Below are 24,901 nucleotides of genomic sequence, written 5' to 3' on the forward strand. Positions count from 1 at the left end.
CTCTTTAGAACGTTAGGAGCTTCTCTCTAACTTCTGTAGTAGTGTGGGGGTGGAAATTGCATCTTGCAGGAGCCACAGGGTAAAAGGTACATCTCATATTAATTCGTTGTGCAAAATAACAGAATAACAGATCAACCCCACACCTCTGAATATTCACGGCACATTCGTGAAATGGTCGTACTGGAAACACCCCACTTAATCGCTACCTCAGAGATGCTGTGTCCCATTGGTCGTCCGCTGACTGTAACATCACTTTCAAACTTACTTAAATCTTGATAACCCGCCATTGTAGAAGCAGTAACCGATCTAACAACTGCAGCAGACACTTGTTGTCTTATACAGGCGTTGCCGACCGCAGCGCCGTATTCTACCGGTTTACAGATATCTGTATTTGAATACGCATGCCTATACCTGTTTTTTTGGCGCTTCAGTGCAGGTTGAAGTAGTTGTTGGAAGATGAAGATGCTTGTACAGGTTACAGCTTGGAGAGCTGCGTCAAACCAGTCTTCGGACTGGAGACCACAGCAACAACAACATCATGCTCTGCAAGACTGTCTCGACACTTATATTTATATATTGAATGTAATCTGTAGAGAAAATTAGGCGTTGCACCACAATTCATATACCAGATACCTAGAAAGGTTGTCACAAGATGAAAGACAAACTGAATAATCCCCACCACCCCTGACTAGAAGCGTACAGTCTATAAAGAGGGCCCTGCGAGTATGAAATCCTTCTTCAAACAGCCACACATGCCGCATTTGATGTTCCCAATTCGTGTTACTTATCACCAATTGAGAATTACAGGGATATGGCTGATCGATAATAACTGCTGGTTCCTTCTGGACACGCACTTATCCCGTTTGGATTCAGAATCTCGGGAAATACATCCAGGTCCTCTTTAATTCAATGTCGTACTGTTCAGAGATTCAGAATTCAGCAGAGAGTGGAGTCAGACTGCAACGAATCCTCAAATTCAGAGATATTGTACAGCTCTGTAATGCTAACCATTATACAAAGTGGTCAGAAACAGCCTGACAAGCTTCTAAGGATGTTGCAGAGCAGGTTGTGCTGAGAAAAAATTGTTAAGAAAAATTAGATACGTTGCGCAAAATTAATTAGCTTTGGAATTAGCCAATCAGCCCGTTGTGCGTGCAGATTCAAGCGGCCCACCAGAGACGCTATCGATAAAAGTATTCTCCGTTTGGTCTCCTAAAATCGAACAAGTAAGCGACACAAAAACTGGAGATGGCAGATTTTTAGGCTATTTCTGTCATTCCTGTACATCATGCACTTCATCTGTTCCACAAAATTCTGTTCAACTTCGTGCTGAAAATTGTGTCAACTTTACTTCAGAATATGCACAGGACACAGCCACAAGTCACGTATTATTTGATTTAGGTTGACCGGTTTCGCTAGTGAAAAACGAGCAACATATGTAAAGTGTGTTAGCGATGGTGTCAAACTGTCTTTAACTAGGAAGCTGCTGCCACCAGGGCAATAAAGATCCGCGGTTGCTACCGTCTGATGTGAGGAACGGGTCAATCCAAATAACACTCGACATGTAAGTGTGTTTGGACGTTAGTTACAACAGTCGATGCGTCCCCTATAGGCGATGTCTGGTTTTACTATTCCATTGTTTTCATACTGCATAACAAGTACGTAAACGCTAGCAGTAGTGTAACAATCTCACTGGCACAATAAAATGGCCACTCTCTTACGTATATGGCACCTGCCATTAAAAGAGAAAACATTGTTTTGAATATAAATAACTGTAATCCATGTGCAGGGATGAAGAGACCTATACGAGGAACAATTCATATTGATTCGAAATTCTATTGCCTAAATTGCAATTTCATTACAATTGAATGCTTTCTGTTGTGAGCTACAGTAAGCTAGCTCCAATGTGACTGACTGAAGCGCCTATGATCGCATCCAACAAAATTTAACATTGATGTAACATGAATAAAGTCTTGGTCCAATCCTTTGTACGTAGTCGACACGGGCTTGCGACTACAAAGTCTTCCCTTCGGTGAACATGACAATAGTATTTCCGTTTTCTGCCCATAAAATAAAGAAACTATTGTTTTTATAACACCAAGCTGTAGATAAGAATAACAATAAGTTTGTATGACGACTGTTACTAGCGACTGATAAACTGAACGAACCGGTTAACTCCGGACGTAAGACTTACCACTTCAATTTTCACGTAGATTTTCTCATCTGATTCCTGTGTAGAAAGGGGATTAATGTAATGACTGAAATGAGTCTGCACCACGTTTCTGGTGCTAATGAGAGAGAAGAGAGTCCGAAACTGGATACTGCCACTCAGCCTAGACTCTAGACTGCCACCAAGAGCGGAAATTCCGTACCTTTGTACATCTACATGCAATTTTTTATTATTTTGTGCATCTTTAGATGTATCATAGTGCATGAATGCATGCAAGTTTTAAGATGTGACGGTGCATAGAAATTTAGGCTCTGCTGTTTAGTGAAAAAACGTAATATTTCCATGTTAACAGTCTTTATTTGCAACGAGAAATAAATATTTCACACAGTAACAAAACAGACATTTTGTTTTATCTAAGTGAAAGAAAAATAATTGTGATTTCTGGCGTTGCAAATTCGATGACAAGTAATTTATATTACGTGCATACTTCGCAACTTGTTGCAGAATGTAAGATGGACTCGAATTATCTGACAAATAATTTCCTAGCGAAGGTTATTCATTTCATGTATTAATAACTCATAGAAGTAGGAACCGGAAAATATTGCCAGGACAGCAAACACCAGCTTTTGGTCCGGAGTTTAATTTCAAACTTCCATCAGTTCAATGCCATTTTTTCCTCGTATTGACTGCTAGTCTCTCATGTTTACTTGCAGTTCTTTTCTTGCTTCGACAAATTTTTAGGCCATATTGAACTAAACTGGACATCAGTCAACGGAATTCCAGTTTCTTCCATTTCCAACTTATCAAATTTACACATGTCTAGTTAACCAGTGAAGTAACATCTAGATACATAATAAATTGTAGTGTTTCCGACAACTACTTGATCTGAGAAAATTCGGATGAAATCTGTACGAATGAAAAATGTATTAAGAAAGAAAATTCCTCAGACAATTTTTCTTGGTATGACTTTTCATGTAAATCCACACAGCTGGTAATTTTATTTCAAATTTGTGCAATATTTGTAGTTTTTGGAAACAATAACGTGCCTGAAAACATGCTGTTTATCCTCAAGAGAGTGAATAATATCTGGGATAAAAACAGTTTTGCTTGTGCCTTGAAGCTTTACGCTCAAATTATTGAAATTCTGACACATATCAGTAACAAAAATCAATGTTGTAAGACACTTAACATCAATTTATTGTCAATATTGCACAATTTTTCTTCAATTGGTAAAAAAGCCTCTTTTTCTCATACAAACGACAAATCTTTGAAATTTCTGGCTGCAGCTCAACCAGCGAACATTGTTATACATCAGCAAGCCACTGTACGCCAAACTGACTTCAAATAACAACGTGTCCAACCCTTAGATGCATGCGATGTATATGGTTCACTACTTTTGTAACTACGGTCATTATATTACCAGGGAAACGAAATCACACTTTGCATACAGGGTTTGTGGATGTATAACGTAGTGGAATTAAAAAATAGAATGTCCAATATGTGCCAGGAGTAAATTAATAAAATCATTATTTTAGCCCACCGTATTAGGGGCATCATCATTCATTACTAAAGCAATGTAGCTTAAAGCTATTTTTGTTTCACTAAGGGAATTTTTAACAGCCACACAAATATCTCTGCCATTAGTTGTTGATATCAATCACATTACGACAATGAATTCTTCGTTGATATTATTTACAGAACAATATCGAGCAAATACAGCTAAACCGGCAGATTTAGTTACATGTGTACCTCCGTCAATACACAGAGAAATATGAGGAGAGTACCTGATGTCACTTGTTACTTACAGTTTCCGCCAGTTTTATGATTCTGTCTTTCATTGTGTTTCTAGATAAATGAATATTTTTAATGCTTCCAGTCACCTTACCTTCATTTTCGAATATTCAGAAACCAATTGGTGCATGCTTCCTTCAAAAATAACCAGTCGACAAAAGGTTTACCATACCGGTAATGACATTTGTAGCCAAGAAACTTGAGGCACTGGTATGACAGTTCTTGCTAATATACTTAATCGCAGACGTCAACTGTCTATTCCAGTCTTTAATAGCACATACAAATGGTTCAAATGGCTCTGAGCACTATGGGACTCAACCGCTGAGGTCATTAGTCCCCTAGAACTTAGAACTAGTTAAACCTAACTAACCTAAGGACATCACAAACATCCATGCCCGAGGCAGGATTCGAACCTGCGACCGTAGCGGTCTTGCGGTTCCAGACTGCAGCGCCTTTAACCGCACGGCCACTTCGGCCGGCAATAGCACATACAACCAGTCTTTAATAGCAAATAGAACGAATTCCTTTTGCTCTGGTTCGGTTTTTGCCAAGAGATATGTAATTCGTTACACAGCGTCCTTCTATAGACAATATTCGACATAACATGGTCCTGGAATATAAAACACAAGACGCTTTATTCCGTTTATTGACCCTAGCAATACCGAGGCATTTTCAATAACGCGCATTGCCAAGTGCAGGGGAGGGGGGTATGGGTAGTTTAGGACTCCCAAAAAAAAGGAAACAAAAATTCATTAATTTTTGTTGGATAATATTAACGACGTACTTTTTGAAGAGGCACAGATGTGTAAGTAGGGTCCAGAACCTGAAAATACGTTTTAGCATCCTCTTAGCCGTATCAACTCACTTTCAATAACGTACTACCGACTTCATCACCATCACAAAGAAAATTTTTAAAAATGAAAATTTCATTCATTATTGTTGTTGTTGACCTTTACACTTAAAATAGGTTTTAAAGAGATATACTGATGTGTAAGTATGGCCCTGAACGCTGAATAGACATAGATTGTAGAAAATTATAACTACTACTGAGACCTATATTTTTGGGTTGCGTTTAACTGAAAAATTTAGGACTTATGTGGATTCAGTTACAAGAATGCATTAAAAACAATAAGCATATTTTTCAAAATTTTAAAATTTAAGGTAACTGACTAGTTTACAGTATGTGACTCAGAGTGAGTTAACATGACTGAAGCTATGTCTTCTGCAATTTGTATGATGCCTAGGCACCAACAGCTCATTCACAATGAACTTCGGTACAATGACTTCTAATGTAGATGAACAAATGAATTATTTCGGTTAGGTATGCCTAAATAAATTCCTCATTTAATGCTGTGACCAATACCTTTGGTCGCGTACCTTCAGTGGCATAGGTCTCATTGGTTCACCATCCCTCACCTAGATTGTCACCCAGAGCGGCGTCCTGATGCGAGAAATAGTAGAGAGTATTACATGCTCACATTATGGAGAGATTTAGAATTTAAAGGAAGACATCTCTCCATTGAAAGACAGCATAAATTTTGGTTCTGATGATTCGAATTCAAGGTAAGTGATTTAGAAGTTCGTCAGAGAAGGGAACTACATTAAGTTTCATTTCTCTCCAGTCACTGTAAATTACTGCAATAAGTACAGAGGTATCTTTGTTCAAATATTCAAATGTGTGTGAATTCCTAAGGGACCAAACTGTTAAGGCCCTCGGTCCCTATACTTACACACTACTTAAAATAACTTAAACCAACTTATTCTAAGAATAAAACACACACCCATGCCTGAGGGAGGAGTAGAAACTCCGGCGGAAGAGGCTGCGCAATCCGTGACATGGCGACTTTAACCACGCGGCCAGTATCTTTGTCAGTAAAATGATTCAGCATTATATTTCAAAATTCTACATACCGTATTGAGCTATAAACGGAACACATAAAGATTTAATGCATTCAAAAAGAAGTTAACAAGCCATTTTACTTACCCCATTGAGTCTTGTTGACATTCTCTCCCCTGTAGTCGAACTCGTAGTAGTAAATGGGTACGTTGGAGACTTCAACCACTTTTCTGACAAAGGCATCAGTCGGCTCGAAATTCTGGATGTCGTTGTTGAACTACCAACATCAAAAGTATTTTCATGAGCCGGTGTGAAACTGGGTCACAAACAATGTAACCGAAATAGTGTTGCGGTGCAACAAGATGATAGAGAAGTGATGTTTTGCTAAAATTTAGTTTTGAAATTTTTAATAAATGTTCAGTTATGGATAAATTATATATAGCAGTCGTTTATGAGTACCTAAACTAATGAATGTTTAACTAAAAATTTACACTATCACTAGTGCATAAATTCTTCATGTGCAAAACTGTTAACTTCTCTGTAATGGTTTCCATTGAGAACAACGTATCTAATCCAGAATGAGATTTTCACTCTGCAGCGGAGCGTACGCTGATATGGAACTTTCTGGGAGATTAAAACTGTGTGCCGGACCGAGACTCGAACTCGGTACCTTTGCCTTTCGCGGGCTAGTGTTCACTGTTGGTAGAGCAATTGCCTCCGAAAGGCAAAGGTCCCGGGTTCGAGTCTCGGTCCGGCACACAGTTTTAACCTGCCAGGAAGTTTCATATCAGCGTACACTCCGCTGCAGAGTGAAAATCTCATTCTGGAAATATCCCCCAGGCTGTGGCTAAGCCATGTCTCCGCAATATCCTTTCTTTCAGGAGTGCTAGTTCTGCAGGGTTCGCAGGAGAGCTTCTGTAAAGTTTGGAAGGTAGGAGACAAGATACTGGCAGATGTAAAGCTGTGAGGACGGGGCGTGAGTCGTGCTTGGGCAGCTCTGTTGGTAGAGCACTTGCCCGCGAAAGGCAAAGGTCCCGAGTTCGAGTCCCGGTCCGGAACACAGTTTTAATCTGCCACGAAGTTTCAATGTATCTAATGTATAATACTTTCAGAGACAGTTGTAAAATAACTGCTGCAGTCAAAGATTTTGCCTGAATTATTGTTGATTTTGACTCTAACTCATTGTTTCGATATTAAACTTGGAATCAATCAAACGTGAGAAATCCCACTAGATTCTTCTGTGAAACTCTGTCAAAACGCACTATATTCAGTTCCGTACAACAAACAGAGTCATACCAACAAATGATGCAGAGCGTGAACAGGAGTCAGTGAGTAGGGTACACGCTCCAGATTTCTGGGAGTACATATTGATGAAAACTTGAACTGCAAGACGCATATTGTTAAGTTTCTCAAACAATTTAGTTCAGGTGCTTTTGCTCTCCATGCGATTGCTAGACTTGGAAACAAAACAACTTGCTGACATAAGTAGCATATTTCAGTTCAATAATGCCTTACAGAATAATTTTTTGGGGTAAGTCATCACTTAGAAAGAAAGTAATTTTAGCAGAAAAGGTAGAGTAAGAATAATACATACTGTTCAGCCGTGGTCGTCTTTAAGGAGCCCGATATTTTAATTGCACCGTCACATTACACATATTCGCTATTGAAATTCGTCATAAATAATTCATCAGAGTTTTAGAAAAATAATGATATCAGGACTTATAACATAAGATGAAGAAATGACATATTAAATCTGTCAAGGGCTCAGAAAGGAGTCCAATATCCAGCAACAAAAACTTTTGATCATTTACTCTATACCATAATTTGTCTGAAAGGTAATAGAGCAAGTTTTCAATTTAACCTAAGATCATTATCCCTGGACAGCCTCTTGTATCCCAAGGCCGAATTTCTACTAAAAATAGTAACCTGAGAAGATTTTTAAAAAATACGTCATTTTTAAGTGTAGTAACATGACTACTACTAAAATTAAAGTTGCCATTAATGCTGACACTGAAGATATAGTATGCATTCCTGTAAATTGACTCGTTACACTTCAGTTCGACAAGAGAATTGTTCAAATGACCTATGTAACATGTAACTAACTAACTCCCCAAAAAGCAAAATTAGTCATCACATCGGTCAGGTCTTCTTTGGCAACAAGCATGTTACGTGCTACGAAAGTTACGCAATATGTACCAGAAAGATGGAAACATTTCGGTGACAGTGTAGACAATATGAGTAAAATTGTTGCAGTAAGAGGTTCTCTCGGCTGAAAAGCTGTGGTGCCCTGGCATATGGCAACGAATGTTACACAGCGAAGCCTGTTGAATGTTCTTGCGCTGATGTCAAACGAAACTGGATGGATCTCTGTGAAACTGGTGGCATATAACAAGGCATTAGGAACACTGTGAACGCTGAAGCTGAACGCATTCAAGACGCACATGAGGTACAGGAGCTAAAAATGCAGGAAATTACGAAACAGAGATGTGGACGCTTAAGCTCAGGTCAATTGAAATTATCAGAGAAAGAAAAGTCTGAGAAATCAAAGCAAAAGTCTGGAAACTGTAACCAACAGAGGAATGGAAGCAGAGGAGGGAAAAATAGTCTATTCTAGAACCAACAACCGGTTGCCCTGAGCAGAATATTTGACAGCTTACAATAATTTCCAATTCTGTGTTTCAATAATTTGGATCGACGACTGTGAACTCAATAATTCTGCGGTGCAAAATTTTGATGGACAGGTTAAGCTATTAGGACATACATCAAATATTTTCTGAATATGTCGAGAAATTCAAAGATTCGTTTTGATCGGAAAGGAGATAGGTGCACTCTCTGAGAATTTTTGCACGAAATTAACTATTCCCTATCAGAAACACAGACGAGATTACCCTGGCAGTCGGATAGAGCATGGTAGCTACATCAGATCTTGAACGAGAAAGACACAACCATACGATTTCTGAATACCTACCGTTCCTAAGTGAAGAGATAATTATGATAGGGCTGGTTGGCACCACTGAATAAAAACCATCTTTCTCAAGAATAGAGATATACTGAAAGAACGCTAGTTAGAGGAAGTGCGAGGGAGCCTGAGGGAGAATGGCCCTCTAACATACTCTAAAACGCTAACTAATCGAATAGAAGGGACGGAAGGCGACACACAAATACATAAAGTCGAGGGATTATGAGTTTCCCGGGGCAAAAATTTCATAGCATAACGGTTAACATGTTATAGAGACATAATGCTCCACGTGAATTGTAGGAAGAGACTGAGAAAAGAAATAATGAAATTTTTAGCTACAAATCTTCAGTTCCCGTTGGTAAATAGAGAGAATAATTGTGGGTTACTGTTAGATATTAACAGTGAGAAAACAAAAAGGCAGGTGTTTGGATATATTAATACTCTCCCATTGGCAAAGACACAAATACTGAATGCGCTGGGATAACAAACTGTAACCATTCCTGCATATCTGGGATTTGGTAACCAGTTACGTAATATTGGTTTATTAGTGTGAGAAAGGTTAGTGATACCTTCAATTTTAGCAGCACATTGGCTAAGGGAACCAAATTTAGACCTTGAGAGGGGAATATTAAAAGTAAGGGACACTGAAACGACATTGATCTGAGGAGTAAGGTACAGGAGCTGCTACAAAGCTCCAAGAATGTTTGATATCTATAGTTTGCAACAAATTAGAGACATAACTAGGGAAGACGTCAGTATGAATTATGGTACTGAATAAGGGGGCGAAGGTAAATGGAATCTTCATTCAGTGTTGAGTCATTCTGCAGGTTTTTGTGCAGATGAGTAAATACCCTGCAGTAAAGAATACTGGAAATAGAGATATTGGTGAAGGAAAACCATGAGTGGCTGGCAAGATCTGAACTATACTCCTCCCAACACAGTAGTGGACGGTGTTGGCCAAGATTCACAGACAAAGATATGAGGAGACGGAGGCAGCCTGTCGTCTAGTGGGTGGGTAACACAGCCCCTTCCACCCCAGGATAGGACATGCCAATGACAATCAACCACAGAGGGCGTGGCAGGCAAATAAAGCTCGAGAGGATAGCAGTAGGGCAAGGTTCGTGTGGCCCCACTCTCCATTTTTGCCAAATTTATTCAAGATGGCGACGATGTAGACTTCGCAACAGTGCATGACGTCATCCAAGATGGCAGAATTGGCGGGAAAATAGGCCAATTGTGCTATGTCCACTAACCTAACCTCCAGAAAAAATGGCGGCAATTTTGAATTTTGGCGGGAAAATAGATCAATTGTGCGATATCCACTAACCTAAGCCTCCAGAAGAAAAAATGGCGGGAACTTTGAATTCCAACAGGTTAATGTATGCAAAACTGTATTGTCTTTATTATTATTATCCATTATTGTTGATTGTCATTTATTAACATTCATTATCATTTATTATTATTTATTATCATTTATTATTAATTATTATCATTTATTATTATTTATTATTATTGACCTGCCTCCACTAGAAAATTCCAACACGATAATGGCTGCAAAACCTTACTTTTGTTTCGTGATAATTCATTATAATTATTTATATATTATACATAATTAATATAGTGGGAATTAGTGAAGTTCGCTGGAAGGAGGAACAAGACTTTTGGTCAGGAGAATACAGGGTTATAAATACAAAATCAAATAGGGGTAATGCAGGAGTCGGTTTAATAATGAATAACAAATAGGAATGCGGATAAGCTTCTACAAACAGCATAGTGAACGCATTATTGTGGCCAAAATAGACACAAAGCCCATGCTTACTACAGTAGTACAAGTTTATATGCCAACTAGCTCTGCAGATGACGAAGAAATTGAAGAAATGTATGATGAAATAAAAGAAATTATTCAGATAGTGAAGGGAGACGAAAATTTAATAGTCATGGGTGACAGGAATTCGGTAGTAGGTAAAGGGAGAGAAGGAAACGTAGTAGGTGAATATGTATTGGGGCTAAGAAATGAAACAGGAAGCCGCCTGATAGAATTTTGCACAAAGCACAACTTAAACATAGCTAACACTTGGTTCAAGAATCACAAAAGAAGGTTGTATACATGGAAGAAGCCTGGAGATACTGACAGGTTTCAGATAGATTATATAATGGTAAGACAGAGATTTAGGAACCAGGTTTTAAATTGTAAGGCATTTCCAGGGGCAGATGTGGACTATGACCACAATCTATTGGTTATGAGCTGTAAATTAAAACTGAAGATACTGCAAAAAGGTGGGAATTTAAGGAGATGGGACCTGGATAAACTGAAAGAACCAGAGGTTGTACAGAGTTTCAGTGAGAGCATAAGGGAAAAATTGACAGGATTGGGGGAAAGAAATACAGTAGAAGAAGAATGGGTAGCTTTGAGGGATGAAGTAGTGAAGGCAGCAGAGGATCTAGTAGGTAAAAAGACGAGGGCTAGTGGAAAACCTTGGGTAACAGAAGAAATATTGAATTTAATTGATGAATGGAGAAAATATAAAAATGCAGTAAATGAAGCAGGCAAATAGGAATACAAACGTCTGAAAAATGAGATCGACAGGAAGTGCAAAATGGCTAAGCAGGGATGGCTAGAGGATAAATGTAAGGGTGTAGAGGCTTATCGCATTAGGGGTAAGATAGATACTGCCTACAGGAAAATTAAGGAGACCTTTGGAGATAAGAGAACCACTTGTATGAATATCAAGAGCTGAGATGTAAACCCAGTTCTAAGCAAAGCAGGGAAAGCGGAAAGGTGGAAGGAGTATATAGAGGGTCTATACAAGGGTCATGTACTTGAGGAGAATATTATGGAAATGGAAGTGGATGTAGATGAAGATGAAATGGGGGATACGATACTGCGTGAAGAGTTTGACAGAGCACTGAAAGACCTGAGTCGAAACAAGGCCCAGGTAGTAGACAACATTCCATTGGAACTACTGACGGCCTTGGGAGAGCCAGTCCTGACAAAAATCTACCATATGGTGAGCAAGATGTATGAGAGAGGCGAAATACCATCAGACTTCAAGAAGAATATAATAATTCCAATCCCAAAGAAAGCAGGTGTTGACAGATGTGAAAATTACCGAACAATCAGTTTGATAAGTCACGGATGCAAAATACTAAAGCGAATTCTTTACAGACGAATGGAAAAACTGGTAGAAGCCGACCTCGAGGAAGATCTGTTTGGATTCCGTAGAAATACTGGAAAACGTGAGGCAATACTGACCCCCACAACTTATCTTAGAAGCTAGATTAAGGACAGGCAAACCTACGTTTCTTGTATTTGTAGACCTAGAAAATGCTTTTGACAATGTTGACTGGAATACTCTCTTTCAAATTCTAAAGATGGCAGGGGTAAAATACAGGGAGCGAAAGGCTATTTACAATTTGTACAGAAACTAGATGGCACTTATAAGAGTCGAGGGGCATGAAAGGGAAGCAGTGGTTGGGAAGGGAGTGAGACAGGGTTGTAGCCTCTCCCCGATGTTGTTCAATCTGTATATTGAGCAAGCAGTGAATGATACAAAAGAAAAATTCGGAGTAGGCATTAAAATCTATGGAGAACAAATAAAAATTTTGAGGTTCGCCGATGACATTGTAATTCTGCCAGAGACAGCAAAGGACTTGGAAGAGCAGATGAACGGAATCGACAGTGTCAGGAGAGTATAAGGTGAACATCAACAAAATCAAACGAGGATAATGGAATGTAGTCGAATTAAGTCGGGTGATGCTGAGGGAATTAGATAAGGAAATGAGACACTTAAAGTAGTAAAGGAGTTTTGCTATTTGGGGAGCAAAATAACTGATGATGGTCGAAGTAGAGAAGACATAAAATGTAGACTGGCAATGGCAAGGAAAGCGTTTCTGAAGAAGAGGAGTTTGTTCACATCGAGTATAGATTTTAGTGTCAGGAAGTCATTTCTGAAAGTATTTGTATGGAGCGTAGCCATGTATGGAAGTGAAACATGGATGATAAATAGTTTGGACAAGAAGATAATAATGCTGAAGATTGGATGGGTAGATCATATAACTAATGAGGAGGTATTGAATAGGATTGGGGAGAAGAGAAGCTTCTGGCACAACTTGACTAGAAGAAGGGATCGGTTGGTAGGACATATTCTGAGGCATCAAGGGATCACCAATTTAGTATTATAGGGCAGCGTGGAGGGTAAAAACCGTAGAGGGAGACCAAGAGATGAATACACTAAACAGATTCAGAAGGATGTAGGTTGCAGTAGGTACTGGGAGATGAAGCTTACACAGGATAGAGTAGCATGGAGAGCTGCATCAAACCAGTCTCAGGACTGAAGACCACAACAACAACAATTCATTATCATTTATTAACATTCATTATCATTCATTGTCATTTATTATCATTCATTATCATTTATTATTATTCATTATCATTTATTATTATAGACCTAAATCAACTAGAAAATTGCGCCAAATTCCAACATGATAATGTCTCAAAAACTGTACTTCTATTTATTGTTATCATTTATTATTTATTGAAGATGTCTGATTTCCTCGGTGAGAAAGCCAATTTCCTTACATCCATAACAAAAATCTATCACAAGTTCAAATCCCATTACCATAATTGATCACACGTACGAACTTTCTACATTACTTATCTTTTTTCACTGGTAGCCTATCATATTCGCATCAAAAAATAAACTGCACTTATAGTATCGTAAGTCATGTCCTTTGATTTTGCAGGGGGGAAGGGACTGAAGACTTTATTTCGAGCAGTACGGTCATCACTTTTTCTCCAACACATTCAGCACACACGTCATTGATATCGCAGTGCAGTCGCCATGACGTCCACGCTCCAACTGAATTAGTTCAAATCCTCACCACCCCCTGGCCAGCGCGCGGAGACACTGCCAACGCATGTCACGTGAGGCGGCCGCCTGCGCTGGATTGCCTGTACGTTGGGGGGCGAGCGCAGTGATCGCTCCCACGTCGTAAACATGTTTTCGCTGGACACACTGGAACTTGCCGAGTTTGACGTCACAGCGGTCCCTTGTCCACTCACCACGTGTATTCGTCGCTTCCGCACGTTTCCCGCCAAAATTGTTTGCCTCGGAGCTGAATCACACAACAGTCGGACATTCCTTGCCACACTTTTGGAGCCAAAGTTGTTTTCCTGGGCACGTTCAAACCTGTCGATGCCGACTGCTCACCGTGCACCACGTGTCCTTGTGCGAGCGAGAACGCATTGCTACACTTTTGGCGGCAAAGTTTGCTCTACACTGTTATCCGCCGTGATTATATAACATCGCGTTTGGTCCACACTAGTACGCTCGCTAATTGACTCTCTCTCGTGCGCGCGTAATAATTGTACAATCGCTGCGCCGCCACCCCGCTTACGTCACACACCCTCCCTACACGCGACGGACATAGTCTTCTGTAAATACGTAAGTACTTAATTCCATTTCGTTTTTAATCATATTAAATAATTCAATTTACAATTTCATATACGTATGCAAAGGTGTTCAACTACCTAATTTCAACTACCACCGGCCGCGGTGGTCTAGTGGTTCTGGCGCTGCAGTCCGGAACCGCGGGACTGCTACGGTCGCAGGTTCGAGTCCTGCCTCGGGCATGGGTGTGTGTGATGTCCTTAGGTTAGTTAGGTTTAAGTAGTTCTAAGTTCTAGGGGACTTATGACCTAAGATGTTGAGTCCCATAGTGCTCAGAGCCATTTGAACCAGCCATTCAACTACTTTTTGAGGACGAGACAAACACCTCTTACTAGGAACCAGCGCCGAGTTTGAATTCTGGCAGTAAAGAAAGGTCACTTCAGCTTTCTCTACCAACCTAATAAAATTGTTGGAAATAAAGGGCACTTGTACTAACCTCAGCCACCCGACCGCCACGTCCTCCTAGGAACCAGCGCCAAGTTTGAAATCTGCCATTAAACAAAGCTCACTGGCGCTTCCGCCACCAACCTCATCACCGCTAAACTAAGCCACCAGCACTCAACCTCTTCATACACGTTTCGGGTAAAAGGACTCACCCCGCACTAGGCCCATGGATGGAGGAACGAATTTACTTTGTTTAGGAATGGAGTATATGTATCACACCGACATGTTCCATACCATACAGATCTGCAAAACACTCCTACACAACTCATTTATAATGCTCTAGACACACGCTTGCTAATTGTAAACAGTTAAAAATAACTCACAGCACAGCCTACAGACATGCGAACCGCTCGTAAATAATGCAAAACATGTACGTCCAAATAGCGAAACAACTGCTAATTTTCGGAAATAATTTCAGTGCATAGGCTGATGGAAGGAGGAACGAGTGTACTTTATTTATTTGCGACATATCTTTTTGAAACTTTTACTTCTCATAGGTTTCGATATGTAAGGCTGACCTAAGGCATGTTCTGAACTCCAGTAGTGCAATCCAGACATGTAACTCCTCTACAGATAAATTTGTCCAGTTATTTGTCGGCTCACTCACAGTCTGACCAGATTGCCGTTATTGCGCAATAACATCTCAGACTACGCTGTGCTGCTCAGGGAAGTAAGGAAGGGCTGCACTCTATTTATTTCAAGCCCTTCTATTTAGTAGTGGAGTATATTTGTCACAAAACACCCGCACTGATCCGACTGTGGTCATCTGACACAGCCCACAAACACGTAAACAGCTCCTAATTTCACCACACAATAGCAAACAGCTCTTAAATAATGCAGTACACAATATCAGCAGACGAGCTCTGTACTCTTAAACTCTCCAAATAAAGCACAGCACAGTGCACAGACATGCCCGCAAAATAGTGCAACAGACGCGCCCAAACACCCACGGCTGCCAAACCGACCAAAAGTCTCTGCTCGGCCTCCCCCCAAACATGACCTCAACACAGTCGCATTCGCGCCTAACACTGGAGAAATTGATATCGCCTATGCGCCTTAGATTACACTCAAAGGCAGGCCCAGGCCGCCCACGCGCGTGCGTGCGGTCGGCTGGGGGAGGGGGTTCCAGAGCCTTCACTCAAGTTCAGCTTCCGAGCGCTCCTCACAGACGACCAGAAAGAGCGCTCTCAACTGACACACGTGAAAGCTGCATTGTTCTTCTCATATTTACCGCAGGCGTCTCAGGTCTGGACCTGCCTTCACGCCTATTGTCAGAATAGTGCATAGCTCGTCGACTCACACGAATAACGCCGCTGCGGTGTAATGATTGACAACTCTCTATTTATTTTTTCAAACAACTTATTTATCCATACAATATATCTATCACACAATCACCCTGGGCCATGTTGCATAGCCCACAGACACGCACCCAATCATAATTTAGAGTACACACTATAGCAAACTGCTACTAAATAATTCCCCACACAGATGTGTAGATACGCTCAGTACTCGTAAACTATCCTAATAACGCATAGCAGAGCCTGCAGATCCGCTCGCAAAATAACTCAGCAGACGTGCGCAGGTACCCCCTACTCCGCACCCTGCCCACAGGATCGTGAAGTCACCTATCCATCTGATTTCAGGCCTCGCACAGCCCCTGCTCGGTTTCCGCAAGCGTGAGTTGGCGCGGTCAACGCGTTCGTCAGTGGTCAAAGCACACACATACGTGTGTCCAGGACCGCGTCCGTCACAATCCCGAGCCGCGACCACCGAACACGGGTAAAAGTCAACTTTATATCAACTTAGCATAATTCCAAAGTGCAGCCTCCATACGCTAGACATATAATAGCAGCACATGTCTTTACCTCCTATGACACACTGCGCATTGCTCCTCACACGACATTACACGGCCCTTTAACTAAACGTGACTACACATCCCCGCTCTCGCCTCGTCGTGTGACCAGCCATCTGAAACCTTCTCAATATTATTCTTACTTTACAACATCTTTTTAAAATATAAGACCTAATTTATACCTCCCACCGCACCTAACCTCACACCCGTCCCACCATCAACATACGCAAACGTCCTCAACCCTACGTTGACACTCATATATCACCTCACAAACCATGCCCATCAATCAATTTACCATTCTCATCCCCTGTTTTCGAATTTCAAACGTATCCTCTGTCTGAACACCAATCAACTCATCTTTCTCGCACTTTCAACAGTAAAATTAATTTTACACACACCCAAAAATACCAAACGCAATTAAAGAGTCAAACTTTTATACAGAGCATCAAGCACATATGACACACCAATATTCAATGCCTGGTCCATATTTATCACCTCCACCTTGAATTAAATATTATTACCATTGCCACAACATTCTACGGCTCGATTTGTACCTATTTTTCCGCTTTTAACTATTGTCACTAGCGGTCGAATATAGATTGCATAAATTTCCACATAAAAAATCTCGCCCCACAGTTTAGAGACTCCTTTATCCGAACACATAACATCATTCAACATCACTTGCTCTTATCTAATAACTTATCCATCAGGCCTGGGGGCAAGGTCACCCCTTTCTTTCTTTCTTTCTTTCAGCAGCAGACAGCTATTTTTTTACAGTGGTAGCTAAATTGCGCCATCAACTTAACATCAGCATTCACGAAACATATCTTTAAATACGTAAACACACGTACTCAATTACACAGCGGTCCTGCTGAGGACATGACCTTCAATATTACAGTTCTTAATCCAATAACCACCGAAACAAGTATTAAATGCTCAAACTAATCCCATAGCGCCTTACAAAGCGAGTGTCCGAGCGCCGCCAGCGGCATGTCAAAGCCACATAGCTGTCCATCTAAACAGCCGTCCACACAGCCCCAGGACCAGAAAGCTGAAGTGGGCTCTCCCTATACCTGCTCTCCAGCTATTTTCTAACGTCATACAGTGCACAAATGGATTCCTGAATGGTACAGATCTTTATCTCCCCCTTGCATCTCCAACAGGACATGTAAACAGTGTCTCCCCCAGCCAGCGAACCCGACATCATTCACCCTCCGCTGGCAATTTCCACTCACAAATCTTAAACACTCGCATATATAAAACCATATTCAATCCTGCCCAAACCTCACTTAATAATAAAAAAGCAATCTCCCTTTCTAAGCATAGATGAGTATGCATTTATCTTCACCCATCTGATCTCTGCAATTTAAGTTGGAGAAAGACATATCTATTACCTTTTGCAACCTGTCTATAAACAGAACAATCTCAGTTACTACAACAGGACCTTCTTTTGACTATTCGCCGGAAATGCGCGCAATGTTGTACGCTTCAAACTAGGTACAAGTACAACAGATTCTCAACGCCCTATCATCTTTATCCTCTACCATCAAACAGTGAAAAAGTCACGAAGGCACCAATGCGATCCATCTCCAGCGTAACACAAACGGAATTCACAATACTCCCCCCGAATAACTCAGAGTGTGACCATCCAAAAATTCCTAAAAATAGCATAAAACGGATCAGTTTACACAAGAAGACATCAACTAGACAGATGAAGTATGTTAATAGAGAATCAACAATTGTTATTATTAGACTGAAGTTTCCCACTTCTTTGTATGACCAGATGTAAGATCTGGACTTTCATTTTCACACTATAATTCAAGGTATTTATAACATTACATAAATTATTACATTTGATTAAGGAAATCAGAAAATAATCTTTGTGCAATGAAGGTAATGAAAATGGAAGAACAGCTTCGCTTACCTGTTTCTTTTGTTTCCCAGGAAGTGGGATTCAGGGAGGGAATATCTCTCGTGAAGTCACATGCTTATGACAAGTTTTGCTTTGAAAATCTCCGGTTATTAAATATCAGAATTGCTACAGAGTTGCTCTAGGAACATTCTTCTGAGTTTTAAACTTCCGCTGGCCACCAAACTCCCGAGACATGAACATTATTGAGCATATCTGGGACACCTTGCAACGTGCTGTTCAGAAAAGATCTCCACCCCCTCGTATTCTAAGTGATTTGTGGACAGCCCTGCAGGACTGATGGTGTCAGTTCGCTCCAGCACTACTACAGACATTAGTCTAGTCCATGACATGTCGTGTTGCGTCACTTCCCCGCGGTCGAGGGGGGGGTGGGGAGGCTACACGATGCTAGGTAGGTGTACCAGTTCTTTTGGCTTTTCAGTGTATATGTGCCTCCTAAAGGAACTGCAAAAACAGAGAACTACTATCGAAGCTTGCATGACCCTTATTTAGACGGTAATGTCATTGATCTCATAACTAAATACACATACAAACATACAAATAAATCATATCGAGAATAATTATTCCAGAGAGATAGGTGCCATACCAGCAGATGCAGCAGAAATAAAAGGATATATTGAGATTCTGTTGATGAGTTGTGTGCTATAAACATGCAACTCGAGCACCAGCCTGTAAAGCATACTGGATGTCAAGCAATTTACTTGACTATGCCTGAGAGAAGATATAAATTTCTTATCAGAACTTTGTTATCTGATGATTTTAGTGATCGCGAACTTCACGCAAAAATTCACCAAGTGGCCTCAGTATGTGAAATATTGTATTTGTTCCTTGCAAACTTACAACAATATATTGTTCTGAGGGCTGAAATGACTTCTGATGAACAGCCTATGGCATTCAGTGGACACTGTCCATTTAGACAGTACATTCCCAGCAAGCCTGCAAAATATGAGGTGTAGGTATTTGCCCTTGTTAATGGTCACTACCCATGAACTGTCAACTTGTAAATACAAGCAGGCCAACAACAAGAAGGTCCATATCGTTTGAGTAATGAAAGAAGTTATTTGATAGCTAATAAGAGTCGTACTTCCTGGGCGCGAAAGGAACATCTATATAAGAGTGGACAAGTGGTTCTCCTCACTCCATGTTGCCAAGCAGCTGTTTGAAAATAGTAAGACCAAAGTTGTCACGGTACGAAAGGACGAAGGAGAAGTGCCCAGGGAATTTTGTGTGGGAAAAGGAAATCCAATAAATTCTCCAAAATTTGGCTCCCACCCCACTTGCACATTGATTTGTTACGTGTCGAAGCCTAACTAAATGGTGATTTTGATGTCAGCAATGCACAATGACGCAAAATTTGATACCGATGCAGCTTCTCAATAGAAACGAGAAATAATAACGTTCTACGATCGTACGAAGAACGGTGGGGATCTAGTTGGTAAGATGTGCGTGCTGTATGACACATCCGGAATTTCAAGAAGATGGCCTCTTGATGTATTTTATGATTGGCTGAAATTTAGCGCACTCAATGCATTTTCATTTATATAACGAACCAAACCTACACTGCAGTTCGACACCGACATTTTGTTATTGGCTTGTCTCTGTCTTGAATGAAACTGATGGCTCACCGAAGATTAGAAATGAAAAATGTTGCCAAGAAGTCTGTGCTTCAAAATAAAATACTTATTTTGCCATTCCTCTGGTGAAACGTCAGCCATCAAATTCAGGAATGACACAGAAAAGTTCTGTAGGTCGTTGCTGTAGCTGTGAAAGATCATGAAGTATAACTACATGAAATGTGTAAAATACATCTAATAAATTCATTTGGTTTGATCATTCCAAGTTCGGAAATATATCATGTTCCAAAAACCACGATAATATTTATATTTATACGAATGTATATTTTTCAAACGAAATCAAAGTCAATGACGTCATATTAGTTAATATTGTGACTTGTTATTAAAATGTTGTTGCTTTTCCAAATATGAGGTAATGTGTTTACTTTTTATTGGCAGCTTTCAATAAACATTGCTCTGGGGAACACACAAAACAACCAATAAACGTTTTTTTCAAAATTCGGTGGCCGCTTTTTTTGTAAGAAAACGGCATACATAGATAATCCATGCGACCACTTACGTTTCTTCTTTGATCGCGACCAGTACAGGGTTAAGTACAGTTCAATTCAGTGCAGTGTAGAGAATCCCCTATCACCTTTGTTAGAAACTGTTAATTTTCAAGACGATCGTGAATTAAGTGTCCCTTAAGTTTGGATTTAGATTTGTTTCTCACATTCCATAGCAGTACATAGTTATAAATAACGGCGGTGGCTGTAATTAATGGGGGCTCTAATATCCCAAGGAAAGAGTTGAACCAATTATCTGGGAAGGGCACCACTGACACAGAACGCTCAGAACCAAAAGAAACCAGGCTTAGAATAACACTCGATCATAAAAAACAGAGATCTGTGTCGTTTCCATTCAGAACGTTGCATTCTACAACAAGTGACATAGTAATAGAGAGAAATAAAGTAATAAGATATCAGTACTATAAGAGGGGAATTACATGTAATTCACTGACGTCAATGTGCCATCACATTTTTAATCAACAGTGCCAAAAACGCTTTGTTTAATCACAATAGCGGAAAAACACATATCCTACACACCTGATATTGTTGTTATTAATCCTGATAGGGCAGATGTGCGATTTAGATGAAGTGCTTAAAGCAGTGAAGCACTTCACAAAAGGCCACGGTTACACAGTTAAAATCACTTTCACATTCAAGCATTCCAATTCCTAAAAAACTTTAATTACATTTAAAAATGATGATACATGTATGTCAACGTCACGATCAGCCTTTCACCAAGAATACTGCAACTTCGTTTTACACTTTGGTGCAAAAAGTTGATTGTAAATTACAAGGTGAAGTTTGATGATGAAATAACGATCATGTTCCTGCACTTATGGTTTGACACATGATAGTCTTACATAATCAGCAATCCTTCAGATATAGTGTTTATATTACTGAAAGAAGTAAACATCAAGGCTTTGGCAATATTTTGTTGTTTTAGGTGGGAATATCTTCAGCATAACAACTTTGTTTCAAAAACTTGTATCCATATGGATACGAACTGTATGACTTTACCAGGAATCACACAGCAACAAGCTCTTATCAGTTGTTACATACTCGCCAAGGACTGCAGTTAGAAAATGCTTCATTGATTTTTTAGTCATTGGGTGGAGATAGCTCACACTCACTCTTAGCTGACTGTTCCTGTAGCTTTGGAGACGTATGTCGTGTACCGTTTGAAGAGTCACCTTCAGTTTCAGGTTCTTCCTGTCCTTCAATATCAGTCTATCTATCCACATTAACGTTATGTATTTCCATCCCATCCTCATTATATTACTGAATTATTATGTTATATGACACATCCATGAACTAATTATTGGCGACCCGAGTTTCATTTCCATATTCAGCATGATGCCACTTTGTCCCTAATATTTGGACCATATTTGTAGGGTTAATTCTCTTCATGACAACACCGTACACACACTTTAACAGTAAACCACACGTGAACACTCCAAGAGATACATTTATACAACAGCTATACCATTCACACAACTCGAGTACTCGTTAGGGCACATTCCACCGTCTCATGGCACTAACACACAAGTGCGGTGTTTTTCATGGAAATGGAACAGGTCATTGTTGTTTTTGTGATCGAATGTTGGTCTAATTATGGTTTCGTGTGGCTCCAAGCATTCTGGGTCAAAAGTGTCCCTTGTGAGATATTTCATCTCAGTGAGTCTCTTTATCTTTGTTTCTGAGGACACGCCCAACATTCAATCACTTTCTCTCCTCAAGATGTTATATTCATATGTGTGTAGTCAGAACAACCCGGTTTCGGCCTTTGAGAGAGAATTTCACTGTTTTAGGACTAAATCACTATATTGCGGAAACATATTGCATCATCCTCTTCACCTCCGAATAGCACTTGTGTACAATCCCCTTAATCATTATATTTCAGTCTCTGACTTCCCTCATAGATTCTACTCTCTGTATCTCGCTCTAATACTATATAAATTATTGCCTGATGTTCTATCATCCTTTCCCTTCCTCGTGACAATAGTTTCTAAATATTTGTATCCCCGTCGATTCTGCGGTGATTCATTTCATTTGTTATTTTATCAGTCCACCTAAGATTCATCAACCTTCTATGGTACCACATCCCACATTCCTCGATTCTCATCTTCTCCGGTTCCCACACAGCCCACGATTCACTTCGATACAGTACTGTGCTCCAAATGTACAATCTCATAAATTTCTTTCTCAGTTTAAGGCCAATATTTGAGACTATTTTCCTTTGGTCATGAATACCCCGTTTGTTTGTGCTGTTCTGCTTTTTTCGCTCTTCTTGCTTCGTCCGTCACATGTAATTTTGCTTCTGTTGCAGCAGGGTTCCTTCACTTCGTTTACTTCGTAGTCCCATATTTTTTATGATTTTATCCATAAACTTACTTCCGCTGCTTATCATTATTTTTGTCTTTCTTCGATTTACTCTCATTCCACATTCTGTGCTCAGAAGACTACTAATGGCATTCTCTGTGTTCTTCAGCTTTTCCTCGCTTCCACTGGCGATAGCAGTGGCATTGGTGAGTTTTATAATTGATATTGTTTCACCATGAACAGTAGTCCCTCTCCTGAACCTTCCTTTTATGTCTATTATCGATTCTTTGATGTACAGATTGAACAGCAAAGAAGAAATGCTGCCTTCCTGTCTTACATCCTTTTTAATTCGAATACTTCGTTCTGGGTCTTTCACTCTTGTTGATCCTTCCTGGTTCTTATACATGAAGTATCCTTCTTTCGCTATAGCTTACGCTTTCTCTGAGAATTTCGAACATCTTCCTGCATTTTACACTCTCGAACGATTTTTCAGGGTTGGTATATCCTACGAAGACGTAGTTAGTGGTATCCATATTACTGTAGCGCAGCTTAGTGGATCTGAGATTGGAAAGTGAAATGAAGTATCAATAGGAATTTTAGAGGTGATGTAATATTTGTTAATGGTTCCAAGATCCTCTTGTGAAAAGTAAATAGTGATTCATGTAAAAGCTGATTAGCATATGAGAGTTAATAGCCTGCTTTCGGATGTTCAGCCGGGTTGTCGATACCTTATTACTGCAATAAAATGGAATCATCACCTTGATTAAACACCCTAAACCTCACCATTAACCAATGACGCCACGAAAATCTAAGAGATCACAATGTAGAAGTTCCAGTTCGATAGGAGGAGCCTTTATTACCCGATTCACGTGTCCTACCTTTAAACTAAGTGTATTTGACCTCACTCCAGTTACTGAGCGTATATCTCCTGTCATCCAAATGAGGAAGTCACCTGATACTACAGTGACTATATGGGCTACAAAACAATCTGGTCAGCTCTTTTAGGTATTGTTACCTTGCGGCTTACATAGTCAGATTGAATGCTCCTTGTATTTCACTAATTCCATAAACAACCTATCGGAAAGCCTTGGAAAATATTTAAGATCGACACCTATTTTCTCGTGGGGGTAAACCTTCCGTTTTCTGAACAACAAGTATTCCAGACTTGGGTAAGTTTCACCACGTCATATCTGACAGACAACTTTTTGTACCTTTAGTTTATGGAAATCAGTACAGTTGATAAGTACAGCTTATCGGCAGTGTACTATGAAACGATTTACTCACGTTGACTAAAGGTACCGGGTCATCCACAGAGATGGTGCCGTTGCCAAAATAGAAGTCCCTTAGCTTGGACGCTGCGTCTGCCTGCTGTGTAGTTGTCGATAGATGCAGACAAGGGCCGACCACACTCTGAAACGCTTTGTCCAGGCGGTCGATAACCGCTGCTTGGTTGAGTATGGAGAAACCTGATGGAAAATGAGATAGAAAAAAAATATTACTTCAACCAAAATGACATGGATAGCTTCCTTAGTGTTTTAATTTGCTGGTACCAAGAAGAGAGTGGCCCAAGTTAAACGCATGTGTAGAATTCGATGTGTGCCTTTCATTCCAGTGTTTCATAAAAATTAATTCCAGTCATGTGATAACTGTTAAGTGGAAGTAAATTAATATTTGTTATTGCGCTCGTTTACTAGATACCAGGAGAAAAACTAAGATCTTTAAATGGAGGCACAAACGCAATACAATGAGTTGAAAAAAGTCATGCGATACAGCTAAAATCATGCTGCATCTCTTTTTTCCCGGCGTATTGCAGAAACTGAATATGTCATGGGCTCAAACAGTCGCTGGAAGTCCCGGCAGAAATACTGAAATATGATGCCTCTGTAGCCATCCATAACTGCGAAACTGTAGCCAATGCAGGAATCTGTGCACGTGCTGACCTCTCGATTAGGTATCACAAACGTTCATGTCGTGTGATCAGGGTGGCCAAATCATTCACTCGAATAGTCCAGAATGTTCTTAAAACC

At 40.1% G+C, this 24,901-nt stretch overlaps 1 protein-coding gene across 1 annotated transcript in view; it reads right to left on the reverse strand.

The window, feature by feature from the left end:
* LOC126251380 (juvenile hormone esterase-like) overlaps positions 1–24,901 on the reverse strand; it is a 119,500-nt gene that overhangs the window by 17,279 nt on the left and 77,320 nt on the right. Inside the window, exons 8-9 of the mRNA XM_049951765.1 lie at positions 24,159–24,340; positions 5,946–6,075 (exon numbers count right to left, since the gene is read on the reverse strand). Of these exons, the coding sequence (XP_049807722.1) occupies positions 5,946–6,075; positions 24,159–24,340 (312 nt within the window). The remainder of the gene's footprint in view (positions 1–5,945; positions 6,076–24,158; positions 24,341–24,901) is intronic.

This window comes from Schistocerca nitens, chromosome 4 (assembly GCF_023898315.1).
Source record: "Schistocerca nitens isolate TAMUIC-IGC-003100 chromosome 4, iqSchNite1.1, whole genome shotgun sequence".
NCBI lineage: Eukaryota > Metazoa > Arthropoda > Insecta > Orthoptera > Acrididae > Schistocerca > Schistocerca nitens.